The sequence below is a fragment of the Leptosomus discolor genome, chromosome 9 (assembly GCF_034619465.1).
Source record: "Leptosomus discolor isolate bLepDis1 chromosome 9, bLepDis1.hap2, whole genome shotgun sequence".
NCBI classification, from domain to species: domain Eukaryota; kingdom Metazoa; phylum Chordata; class Aves; order Leptosomiformes; family Leptosomidae; genus Leptosomus; species Leptosomus discolor.
In genome coordinates, this window is record NC_141399.1 from 3,746,051 (window position 1) to 3,759,629 (window position 13,579).

Here is a 13,579-nt window from a genome sequence, read left to right on the forward strand (position 1 = left end):
TTATAAATAAAGCGCGAGATGATGCTACTGAAATCCTTCATACCATTAACAGGGCTGTTATGGCTGGCCCCGGCTTTCCAGGATAGTCGAACACTTCGGTTTTGATTTTCTGAGAGCTGAAGGTCTTCGGGCGGATCAGGAACATCTGAGAAATAATGAAATACTGTCAGGAGTGTGGCAAGCTATTTCTGTTTGTCTTGGCATTTTCCAAAGGACTGGAACAGCAAGTTCAGTGAAGACAGTGGTAAAACATCTTTAAATTTCAAAATGGACAAAATTAGGAAAATGGGAATTGTTTTTAAAGATCCTTTTTATTACAGAAAACAGGCTGAATCTTCCGGTCTTACTTTCTCCCTTATAGATGTAATATCCTTTCTCGAGTTCATTTCCATCTACTCTCGTCACTGTGCTTGCAGCAACAGATTTTTCTTTTCAAATCAACGGAAAGACCTATTTAATCTTTAATAGATATTGACACTGCTCTTAGCAGAAACTTGTGTTAGCATCACCTGGATTTACTCTGGTGCAAACTGGAGTGGTAGAAGGTGACTCAGCGCCAACAGTTATCAAACTTGGCCTTTTAGAGTGGGAGTGAAAAGATAACATTCATTATCCCAGCCATGGGGATCCATATTAAAAGGAAAGAAGAAAATTCATTACCTGCCAGCTCAACTAATGCTGCCCAGAGAATACATGAGAGTGAGAGTTATTGGTGGTTGGTGCGATAACTGCACTGCACCTTCCGGGGGCAAGTGCGGGGCTGTACAAGCCCCGAACATGGGACTACCCTGCTCACTTTTCAGGTCTTAACCAGGACTGAGGTTACCAGCACCACCAAAATAGGCTGCTCCCCCTCACAGTCCTGGGAGACGGCAAGGGGGACACACGTCTGCAACACAACCTTGTTTCCAGACAGCATGAGGGGCGGAAGAGGTGATCTGTGGCACGGGTCGTTCACCAGATTGCCTGTAATTGAATGAACGCTTTCAAACTTCGTGGTTTCAGACCGATAGATGTTTATCTTCTGGGTGGCTTGCTTTGACAGTTTGTAGTCTGATGGTATTGGATTAGTTTGGTAACTGAAATGCATCGGGCCTGGCGTACAAGAGTGATTTCTCATGGTTGGGGGGGCTGATGGTAACTCCTCATCCTTCCAAAGTCACACACACACTCTCCCCCGGGGGTTTCAAAATCTAAAAAAAGTACAGGCCAAGGAAACGAGGTTGCCCAAATTTGGGTCTTTGACCCCCTCCTGCTCCAACGTCCCAACTACATTTTTGGCTGACAGTGTCCTTTCTTATTGAAAAAACAACTGCCTCAGCCACCAAGACCATCTCTGTCATTGGGAAAGAAATTGTGTTTTGTACTGAATTTTTAAAATAACAGTGTTGAGTTTTCTTGTATATCTCAGGTTATATCAAAAAAGTAAAAAAGGTTTTAACTTGTGGGTTTTTTGGTGTGGGTTTTTTTTATAATTCAGTATATTATTTTAAATATGGCGACGGTGCATCTTAAAGATACTCACCCCTCTATCTGTTCGTTAATCATAGAAACAATACTTAGAAGTATTCTAACTGAATATTTCTTTTGCTTTTAGTTGCCTCTATTCTGATGTCTCCATCTGTGCGATATTTGTTCTTTAGCCATCTCACAAGTCTTTCACTGCAAAAGCCTGAATTCTTCATTTGGAAAATAACAGATATCATTAATCCACCAAGACCTTTCTTATATGCAATAAACAAGGGGGAAAGAGAGCAAGAATGTTTTTCCTCTTCTGCAAATCACCTTTTTAAAAGGGAATGAAGTGCTTCATGAAATTTTCATAAGTAATGTAACGAATAGTCTACAAACATTTTGAATTATACAGCACTAAAGAACACAGTACCATAAATAATATGCGTAGTATCTTCTTAATTTACTATTTACTAAAAAATACCATTAATTTCAAGTGTGAAAGGATCTTGAAGGTCAAGTCTTAGTTCTTGTTGCAATCACTGACAGAAATAAAATGAAGAAAACCTGTCCAAAACCCAGAGTTTTATCTATTGGCTGATGCCCTCAGGTACACGTGTAAAGGACTGCATATCACTCCACAAGTTCACCCCCTTAATTTCAAGCGGTCCTTCAGGAAGGGAGGCAAGCTGTAAGGATGCTCACACAAGGTCAAGCTTCAGACTCTGTGGGTCAAGGCTTTTCTCTGCTGTGGACTTGCTCTTTGCCACTGAACATATTCACAGAGATAATTAATCCTTTTAGGTGCTTCACTTCCACTGATCTTCAGAGGAGTTGGACACCTAAATACTTCCCTATGTCTTTCTTCAAAAAAAAAAAAAAACAAACAGTCTATGCGGTAATTTGTGTGCTAATCTCTACTGAAGTGGGATGAAGGACTGACAAAGGACTTCAACGCAGATGCAGAGCGATTCTTAATGTGCTGTTACACCTTCCAGCCTGGGCAAGCTCCTACAGCCTCTGTGGGTGGCTCCTGACCTGAGTAAAAAGGCTGCCTCGTCATAGATATTACGAAGATTAAATAAAACTGAAAAGTTTGCGTCAGCATCCCCATTCCAGGAGATACAAGGACAGCACAACGGAGGTTAACGAGGGAGAGGTACACTGCACCTCTGTGAAACTGGGTTATTGAGGCTCCGTGACTGAATTGGTCAAAAGAAGCAAATAGGCAGAAGTGCTGCGATGGCGTTGTGTACCGCACGGAGCTGTTTGCACACGGGGAAAATGTCCTCTTACCAAGAACGATTAACTGGGATTCGGCTCTGACACTGTCCAGAGACGTGCTAGCCACACATGTGTAAACTCCTTGATCCTCCAGCGTCACGCTTGATATGAACAGCGTATCTCTCTCCACAATTATCCTGTAGGGGAAAGAAAAAGGTACATACAAATAAACAAGAGAAAAATCTTTAAGATAAACATATGACAGGCAGACACCATTGTTCTCTGAAAAACTGTTCATAAAAAGCTTGGTAACACGACATTTTGAATAACATAATTGCCCGTTAGGCCTCTTACTTTAAAATGTAATTGTAGTTGTATTACACACTGTGCTGTAGACTATTATTTATATTTTATAGCAATTTAGCCTCCGTAGCTGGAAGCTGGCACGTCTCTCTTGGTCTGAAAAGAGTCACATTGATATGCATCGGCTGAGTGTCTGGAACATAGATTTTTGGCACATCCTTAATGAGGCAAATACATGGGCTTTATGTCCGAGTTTTTGAAAGGGCTGAGTAAAACTGAGCATTCCCAACCCACTTGTGTAATGTCCAACGCACCAGGGGAAGCTGGCATTAACCCAGGCACATGGGCTCTGTTGCAGACATGGCATTTGCTTGGCGCTATCTCCCCACCCTACATGGCCACAGCAGGATCTTCAGCCTCTCCAGCACTGCAGTATTTAGGAAACCATCTCTTTCCTCTGGTAATTAACAAAGACATCCGACTGCCCACTGTGGGACCCTTCATACAGAACAAAGGCTGAGCTCCATCCCTTTAAGGTCAACCGAAATACAAGAGTAGGGCAAAATTCAGCCTGCACTTGCAAGTCCTAAACTCATATGTAGGAAAAACTCATAGCTTTTAAAGTGTATGATTATAGGCAGAATCCCAGAAACCTGTTTTCCATTCACTTCAACATTAGGAGGACTTGACTTTGGCCAAACAGGTGTAAAACACAGGAAAATACTAGTTCCACTGAAGTGGAGAAACAGAACTCCAATTGGCTGCACTGGGACTAGGGTTGTATTTTTGGGTGGAACCAACATTTATGCAATATTCCACTGTGGTGGTGAGAGAGTTGATAAAAAACCAAAATCATTTGCCAGCCATGGCTCAAAACTCATATAGATGCATTTATATTTATATGTGTATAAAATGCAGATCTATTCACACATTGCATGAGGAATTCTTGCAGATATAAATTTGCATTTCAAGCTATTAAGTCTCATGTTTATTGAAACTCATGTTCCAGCACCATACAGTATTATTCAGCTGAGATCAAGAAAATTCTTGTTTCTTCCCTGCTTACCTGCCGTTTTCCGTGCTGTTGACTGACAGCTCATCTCCATCTTTCCTCCAGGATAATTTAAAACTGTGTTTCAAGTGTGAATCATACTCAGACTGACATTTCAATAAAATAGAATGTGATTTCAACGCTCGGGGGTTCTTCGGAGTAACAACAACTTTTGTAGCGTCTGATTGATCACAGAAAAACACTTTGATTAGGAGAGAGAGACTATTACATCAAATTTTCACCAAGCACTTCATATATAAAAATCAACTTCAGGAGCAATGATCACATCTTTTTTGTTATATATACAAACCTTTCAAGTGAAGGATGGCTGTTTTTGAAATAGATATTTGCCAGGATTTAATTTTCTGTCTTGAAAAAGTCTTTTTTAGTTTAGTATAAACCAAAGAACTCCAGAAAAAAAATACAATCAAACAAAAAACCCACAAAAACAAACCACACGAACATCACACACACACAAAAAAAAAACCCACAAAAAAAAAAGTCGCAGGTGGAAATCCTTGTTAGCAGACTGTCACGAACAGGATGATAAAAAAAATCTTGAATATGATTTTTATGTCCAATTGCCATTTGAAAGAAGCTTTGGCAATGATCCAAGAAAAATTACAAGCTTATTAAAGTCAAGTGAGAAAAAATTATTACAATCAAGTTTGTTCTTTTAATTGACTCTAATCTGAATGCAGAAACAGATGAATAAGTAAGAAGAAAGCACTTGGCTGAATTTATTTTTACAGTGAAATGTTGCTCTGTGCGAATTTCATTGTACATTTTCATGTTTATTATCACTGTAAAATTTACAAAGCAAAGGGAGCGGGTGGAAATAGAACACAAAAAGAGTGGGGGGTTTTCTCAAGTTTGTCACAACAAACCTGCATCTCAGAGTCCTTTTGAGGAATTTGCTAATTGAGTATTTAAGGGTTTGTTGGGTTTTTTTAATTGGCAAGCCCTAAATCTTAAGAATTTCATATGTGGCCCACTAAATTTAACCTGTGTGCTCAAGAGAAGCTGTCCACTGTCATCACACCCTCCAGGGGAAAACCCCTCCTGCCCAACCAACCACATAAATCCCTTAAAACAGAATTGCAGCACAAGGTACGTATCCGAAATTTATAAAAGTAAACACATTCCAGTAATTCTGGCTTTGCTCTATTTACAAATATTTGTCAAGCTGATAATCAGGTAAAAGCCTGATGCAAAGCCCTTAAACCAGCAGCAACCCCGAACTCATCCTGCTGCAACGTGCTCGGTGTTCACTGCAGAAGTTAATTCAGTTGAGGAGGTACCTTCTGATCAACAGATGGGAAGAAGCTTTAGGGAAGGAGGAAGCCCACGGCTGTGGGAGATACAGGGACCCTGCCTGGCTCAGCAAGGACCCCACGAGCACAGGGAGGGCTCTGGGCTCCCAAGGGTCAGCCAAGAACCTGCTCTGAGTGTAACAGGGCTGGTGTCAAGAAGGGGGGAAAATCCGTTCAAGACAATAAAATTATCGGGGAAGTAAACTGCAAGTTTCTGGTGGCTTACGCAGCTTCTGCAAGCGTCAAGAAGAAAGTAAACATCATGTATGAGATGGAGAAATCACAGAGAAAAACGGAAACAATACTAACTACAACATGTATACGACATCTGTGGCAATTTCAGGTCTTGGCAAACAGCGGATTTGTAGCCTCACAGAATACATCTGTATCTTGGAGCAAATATTTACTGATTATTTATTTACTGAAAATTTGTAGATATAAAGCCTTAGCAGATGTCAAAGGTCGTTCGTTCATAAGCGAGACATTACCTCTTATATCCAGATTAGCAGTGATTGCTCTTTTTCCAATCGAGTTTGCAGCCCAGCAAGCGTACGATCCTGAGTCTTCTTTCTTCGTTTCTTTGATCTCTAGGGTGCCATTCTTATTTAACTCATAGCGTAGTGTTGAAAGTGGCTCTATGCTGTCATCCTTGGTCCTAAAGACAGTAACAACAGTTACTGGTTATTCCTAGGGCTGCAGGAACTGTTATTTCATTTCATGTTATTGCAGGGGAGACAGAAATTTTGGGAGCTGGTCCCAGATCTGCCACTGTGCAACCGAGTCAAGATTAGCCAAGTCACTTTTCCCAGGTGCAGGAAACTTTAAAAAGGACATAAGCTTCCTGCAAACCAAAAAACACATTGACAGTGTCTAGCAAGGTCTTTAAACTAGTCTGGATGAGCCTTTAATCTATAGCTGTCATCTGCAATTTTATTGCACCTGTCAAGTGCTATGACAAGTCTGTGATTTCCAACAGTATGGAACCATTTCCAGGTAAATACGGTCTGTAAGCCATTAGGTTTCCACCTCAATAATGTGTCCAAATTTAAAAAGCTGCCAACATTAAACTAAGGCTGATGAAGCTGTAGCAGGATTTGGCTATATACAGCACAGCTTAGTTTAATGAATATCCCAGCACTTGTCTCACAGAGGTGTTGAGGACTTTCATTAGTCTTTTTTTATAAACCAGTTCTTCAGGGTTCTTGAAAGCGCACTAAACACAGAATAGTTATATTATATAGAGTTTTGCTACAAATTTCTAATTTTAACTCTATAGAAATAGTAACTAGCACATTTTTCAATGTTTGGGGAGCCCATATGAACTTGTTTCACATGAAAACATCAGTTCTCAGTGGCTTACCATCTAACATCTGCTGCAGGAGAGGCAAAAATTTCACAGTGCAGGAAGGCACTGTAACCCACAACTGTAGCATAGTTTTCACCATCTGAGGTCAGTATTAAGGGAGCGATATCTGCAAAGGAGAATGCAAAATAAGCAGCTCTGCATTTCAGAGATGGAGTATAAATACTGTCCCTGCATCACCTCCTTTTCCAGCAAAGGTCAAAGGCTTAGCCACTTAATGGCAAATTCACTGCCATTTGGAACCAGTTGCACCAAACAACTGAGTTCTCAGGAGCTTCACTGACAAAGATAGTGGTGGGTGACTGCTGGACACGTGAAAACATGCAACCTCAGTGTGCTCCAGGAGAGAAAAGAGACCCAGATCTGCTTCCTCTAGAGACCTCCTTTATCAGATAAATTCCCATCACTCTCTTTCTTCAAAGAACAGGCTAAGCATCACAACTGAGATTAAAGATTAACAATACACTTAATTCAAAACCACAGTTGTGGTCACACTTCAGCCTCCAGTGATTTAAGCACATTTGAATTCAAAAGGTTTATAGCCCAACCACAATCATGTTTTTAAAATAAAGAATATATCAAAGCTCACGAGCACTGATGCTAAACACATAGTACTGCCCATAATGAGGGTTGTTGCGTTAGTTTGGACAATGTATTTAAAATCTGGGGCCAATGCAAAGGAACAATGACATGGTTAAAAACTTCAAGCTGTTCTGAAGACTCAGTTGGCAGAATGGGACACTTCAGCCAGAACTTTTCTCGTGAAGAGCAAAGGCTGAGAGAGTACTCACTGAGGACATTCACGTTGGCACTAGAGAGGATGGTGCCATGCTTGTTGCTGGCCTCGCACTGGTACACAGCACTGTCCCGAAGCTGAAGGTTGGTGAGGCTGATCTCTCTGGAAGAGATTCTCCCTCTGAAGGTCCTGCCTGGAAAGATCCAGACTATATCAGGAGATGGAGAAAACACGACTGTGGAGTTCACAGTCTCTCCTCATTGCTTGAAAGTCAAAGGCAAAGCACATTTTCAGGATGAAACCAGGACCTTGCTCCACAGCCAGGCAGCAAGTTGCAGAGCGCTACCTTTGCCAGCAGTCCCGTGGCCTGAAGAAAGTGCTCTAGAGCACCATTTTCTAGTAAAATCCCCACAGAGACTTTCAAAAACAGTAGTAAGAATACTGGCACACCAGGGAGCAGGGCCTATGCTCCATACAGTCACTTGGGCTTATTCAGAAGGACCCAGAAAGACCAGGAGCCCTCAATGAACATAAGCTATCCCAGAACCCCAAAAGGTGGGAGCGTTACGGGGTGAGGCAGAGGCAGTAACTCACGGGTACCACCACTCCACACCCTGCAGCTTTCACCCCTACGCTCTTCAAGATCCCATTTAAACGTCAGCTTTTCTAAGTAAATAAACACTAATTTGTGTTCAAAGAGATGTCAAACCAGACATCACGAAGCACATCGGGACCTGTGTGTTCCTTCTAACCGGGCTCAGCACAAGCACATCCCACCTGGCCACCGCCTAAAGCAGGACGCTGGGCCTTGCACTTACTGTCGATGGGCATCCCGTTAAGTTTCCACTGAATGGTTGGCTCCGGGTTGCCGATAGCTTCACACAGCAGCACAAGATTTGTTCCCACGCTGTAAACACCGCCTTCAGGCTCCTTTATCCACCGAGGAGGCTCTGTAAAGAGGGGACATAGCAGGTATCAGGTGCCACAGGGAGACAAGTCTAACTCTGCTATTGCTATGGTCCTCCAGGAGATGGCAAACGCCGCCAACAGTTCCCAGGCAGCTCCTAGCAGCCTGTTGTGCAGCTGTACTGTATTTCTTGCAAACCAGTGTTAAAAAAGGTACAATTACCATCAGCACACAACAGTTTCTGTCCTTCAGTCTTTGTGAAGCGTGAGCGTCAGGGAAGTGTAGGAAATGGGCAGCATTTATCCAAGTGGAAGACAAATGTAAATGGGAGGTGAGAGGCTGGGGAAGGAGGCAAACCTGAACGGGTCGGTGTTTTCACAAGGACTCTCGGACGTACAGTTGTGGTCTGTGAAATCATAGAATAGTTTAGGTTGGAAGGGACCTTCAAAGTTCATCTAGCCCAACCACCCTGCAGCGAGCAGGGACGTCTGTAACTGGATGAGGTTGCTCAGAGCCCCGTCCAGCCTTGAATGTTTCCAGGGATGGGGCATCTACCACCTCTCTGGGCAGCCTGTGCCAGTGTTTCACCACCCTCATTGTATAAAATGTCTTCCTCGTATCTAGTCTAAATCTGCCCTTTTATAGTTTAAAACCATTACCCCTTGTCCTATCGCAACAGGCCCTGCTAAAGATTGCCCCCTTCTTTCTTACAGGCCCCCTTTAAGTACTGGAAGGCTGCAATAAGGTCTCCATGAAATGAAGTAAGGATATTTCAGCAACTCAAACAGGATGCAAATATCCATCCAGCTCAAATCCCTCTCCCTAGGAAGGAGAAAGCGGCTTCCACCGACTTGCCCAGGAGCAGCCGGAGGGCAGAGCACATGGATGCAGGAGCTCCAGGGCAGGATGCAGCACCTCCATCTGCTCACCTACGTGTGCTGGGGAAGCACATTATAATTTTCAATATCTTGGTTGCTCCATCATATATTCAGATGAGAGGCTGATTCGTAACACGTTTAGGATCGACGAAACGTTCTCTCACCACTGGGGATGAGAGAACCATCATCCTGAGGAGCGGTCCAGAAAGGTTGCCCACAGGGTGGTGGTAGAGGAGCAGCAGTGTGCTGCTGCATTCCCTGCACTCTCCTCTTTTCCAGCACTGCCAGCTAAACTGGGGTAGCTCTGAGGAAACCCTCTCCTCTGCAGAGCAGCTCCTCAGTTGGAAAAACACAACCATAAGGGAGGGAAGGGAATCGAGGAGGAGGGGGAAGCATTAATCTGATGAATGCTTTGTTCTCTGCAGACTGGATGCAGGTCCCTGAGCCTGCCCACCCTTCAGTGGTCAGCCTCAATCCAAAACACAGACTTGAATTCATCATTATCTCTCCCTGAGAAGCAACAAACTTCCAAATTTTAATCCCAGATCTGACACCACCACTTCTGCATGTTCTGGGCAGGTCACTGGGCCTCTTCCCCTATTTGAAAAAGATGAGCTAATGTATGGAAATACGAGGATTCATTAGTTAATGCTTATAAAGCGCTTTGAAGATTAACAGAGCTGTTGCCTGGTAATACATCTCCAGATGTTATCAGTGTGATACGCTGAAACAAAGCGTCATTGCTCGTATTCACACAGATATATCAAAAGAACACCCCTGAAGTGTGATACACAAGAGCTTCTACACACAGTCCACCATTTCCACAGTGAGCACTCATGAAGAGGCACTGTTAAGCAAAGCCAAAGACTGAAGTAAAATTCAAGACACTGAAGCTTATCTAAAATTATAACATTTTTGCACTTCCTTCACACAGTACAGGTTTCTTCTACTACCTTCCTCATGCAGTGCTGCTTGCCCTCCTATAGTGCAGCATGCCACGTGGTCATACTTGTTATGCTTCCTTGTATCTGGCTGCAGGAAAAAACTCTGAAAACAGCAGAACATTTTGGTTTTGCAAATGTTTTTCCTTCTCTCTCTCTCTCTCTCATACACATTATGCTTTCATCAGGAAAAGACAGGTCAAAAGCACAGAGGTGTGAAGGTTTGTAACGGCCCTGACAAATTATTTTTTTTTCCCCACTGGGTCTGCCACAAGCACAGCGCACGAGATAAGCTATTTCCTTGTTTTGGAGGAGGTGAGACGCCAAGCACAGACTGAATACAAACCGCCCGATGGATCCCTTCCTATTTGCATCTGTGCATAGCACTGCTTTCCTTTCTCAGCATGGGAATTGCTGGGGTTGCCGCGAGAAAGTGATGCAGCTACGAAGCCATAGGCAATGAGATTTTGTCAAGTATGAAATGTAATTTCACAGAAAGGCTGAAGAACCTCTTTTCTGTGTGGCAGATATGCTGTACTACTTATAAGTACACAAAATATAAGAATAACAAAATATACACTTATTTTTAACTACAAAAACTAGTGGTTGGACAGTCAAATAGTTGATCTGCATGAGCAATACGGTCTGGCAAGTATTTCACTGCATGATATATTCTTCTTGGTGAGTGTTACAAATGCGGGGCTCCTCATTACGAGGTTTATGTCTTTGTGAAAATGTTAGACACGTCCAAAACCAGAAGGGATCTACAATGGGCATCTAGTCCATCCTTCTGCAACGAAGCAGGATCATCTAAACACCTAAAACATCCCGGATGGATCCAAACCTTCACAGCCTCCCCTGCTGCCTAGAACAAGGACAAATTTTTAATGTCTCACCAACTGCTGCCTTGCTGCAATTTGAGTCTGTTGTATTTTGCATTATCACTGGGGAACAAGGAGAACAATTGGTTGCTATCCATTGTGAAGAAACTTTGGTGCATCTAAAGGCTTTAGGCATTCTCCAGATTAATTCTCTCCAAAATTAAACGTAGTTATCAACTTTTTTTCTCAAATGAATGTTTTGGAGCTGTGCGACTACCCTTGCTGCTTCCCCTTGAACTGTCTTGAGCTAACCCCAGCCTTGATGAAGGGCACGATGTAAAACTAGCCATGCACGTGAGGCCGATGCAGATCTCAGTAGTCTCTCTTACAAGACTTTCCTTTATACTTTCCAAGAGGATTTTTGCTTTTTTCTGCAAAACTAATATTTCCAAGTCATGTTCAGCTTATGATCCAGTATAGCCTCCTCCAGACTAGTCTAACCAGGCATTTTCCATCCTGGCCTTATGAAGCCAATTAGTGCTGCCTGACGAGAACTGCTTTACTCTTGTGCTTACTGAAGCCCATCCTTTTTTATTCCAGACCATTTTCCCAATTTGTCAAGATTATTTCAAATTCTGCTCACGTGACCCCAATCCATCCCACTTTGGGGGTATTGGTTATCATTCCAGGTGCAGTTTAACCACCGTGGGGTCTACATCCCTGTTGAAGCACTTTTCCAGTGACACACAGAACTAGTTTGAGCCAGACTAAAACAACCAGCCATAGTTCTGCCTTGTATAAGTTTCACCTATTTTATTCTTCTCTAGCTAAATAGTGAAAGTATTATGAGACATAACTGCAAAGGACCTTAGCTATTATATCATTACTATAATTAATCATTATATCGCAATAATTATTGCTATTAAACACAGTCTAGGAGCCTCAGTCAAGATCAAGGTACCATTAGATCAGGCACTGTGATAGTGACAAGGCTTTGAGGCTACATGTACATTTTATATCAGGCTTGGCAGATTATAATAACCAAATAAACAAATATTTGAAATCAAGACAATTTGTAGGCTTGCTTTGCCTTTTTTTTTTTTTTTTTAAATAATACTCTCTTGTTCTAGTAACAACAATGGGGGTTTTGTGCCTGCTCCAGTGTTCCAGGCTACATCCTTCCTTGCACAGAGAGATTAAAATGCTCAAACAGTCAAGCAATTTGCTAGCTGAGTATTTTCATATGCTTGGTGATAATTGCCTGAATCTTTGCCCTCAGACTCCTGTAGGATTAGTAAGTGGGCTGCATGCAAATATCATTAATTAAGACAGTTATTTAGAAGGCTGGTGTACTGGTTTGAGATCCTGAAATACTAGAAAGAAGAAAAGAAGATGTGACATAGTGCAGAAACGATAGCAAAATCCTGATTTATACACTAGCACTAGACTGAGAATGGTTGGTGGTTAATAACCGACATAATTTTTCTTCCATGTTTAATTTTCTTCTCCCTGCATGCATCCTTTGAGAAAAGCCTGTCAGGTGAGAGGAAGCCCTACGTCAGCACAACCTCCCTGAAGCCTACTGAAATTAATGCTCACTTCCACCAACTCAAGATCTGCCCTTGAGTGCACACACAGGAGTTGCTGCAAGAATGATGAACGTGCCCATCTCTGATTAATGGTAGCGGCATTTTCCAGTTAGAAATTCTAGAAGAAGACAGTGTTTTGGCTCAATTGTACCTTGATACACTGCATGTGAGGTGACTCTCAATAGGAAGAATTCCTGCTAGTGACAGCAGCCAACGTTAGTTACACGCAGGGTAGATGATTCTAATACCAATTGCAAAAGCATTTTTTTACGTCTCAGTGGCTAGAGTGGGAATATTTCTGCTTTTTCCTTTTTTTTTTTTCGTACTTATTTGTTAATGAGCAGGAACAATAATTCGCCAGAAAGCTTTCTTCCCTCTAGAGACTGGGGAAAAAGGGGGTCAATATTCTGCACTGCTTAATTAATGTTATTTCCCTGGTATTTTAGTTTTTGCAGCTCCTGCAGTTTCTTTGAAGGGTTCAATTTTTACAGCCGAGGAAATCGTAGCCAGATTGTTAAAATATTCAGCTACAGCAGAGATGCTCCAAACCATCTGGAACGATTTTCGAGAAGTCAGCGCTTCCCCTCCGTTGCAGCTGAAAACTTGCCATGCCCTGGTATCCCCCTCTGCCCCACTTCCAGGAAGGGAAACGAGACCGTAAGACACAAGGTTGTGTCAAGTGAATGGGGATGATTCATCACATACTGGGAGAAAACGCTTTTTCTCAGCTGATGAGTAAATCCAGAGCAGGTAGCTGAAAGTGCCTTTCCTCCCATCAGGACTCCTTGTGACCATGCAGTGAAGAAGAAGCACAGATGAAAATGAAGCAGTTGGCAGACTCCGACAGTTTAATACTGCCTGAGATTTTTTATATTTTTTTTTTTTTTTTCACTCTGCAGAGGCTGGAGCATTTTTCACCCGTAAAGAGAAAATGTTTTCAGCGAGTTTTTTCGGCTGTGCTTCAGGATTCTCATTTTGTAGCTATTTATGGGCAGCGTTGC

General features: G+C 42.4%; 1 protein-coding gene across 3 annotated transcripts in view; it reads right to left on the bottom strand.

The window, feature by feature from the left end:
• CHL1 (cell adhesion molecule L1 like) overlaps positions 1-13,579 on the bottom strand; it is a 54,083-nt gene that overhangs the window by 19,446 nt on the left and 21,058 nt on the right. For all 3 annotated transcript variants that reach the window (XM_086469861.1, XM_086469862.1, XM_009960374.2), the window contains 7 exons: positions 8,261-8,392; positions 7,498-7,635; positions 6,704-6,815; positions 5,832-5,998; positions 4,046-4,211; positions 2,749-2,873; positions 44-145 (listed from right to left, as the gene is read on the bottom strand). In XM_086469861.1, coding sequence (XP_086325987.1) covers positions 44-145; positions 2,749-2,873; positions 4,046-4,211; positions 5,832-5,998; positions 6,704-6,815; positions 7,498-7,635; positions 8,261-8,392 — 942 coding nt within the window. The remainder of the gene's footprint in view (positions 1-43; positions 146-2,748; positions 2,874-4,045; positions 4,212-5,831; positions 5,999-6,703; positions 6,816-7,497; positions 7,636-8,260; positions 8,393-13,579) is intronic.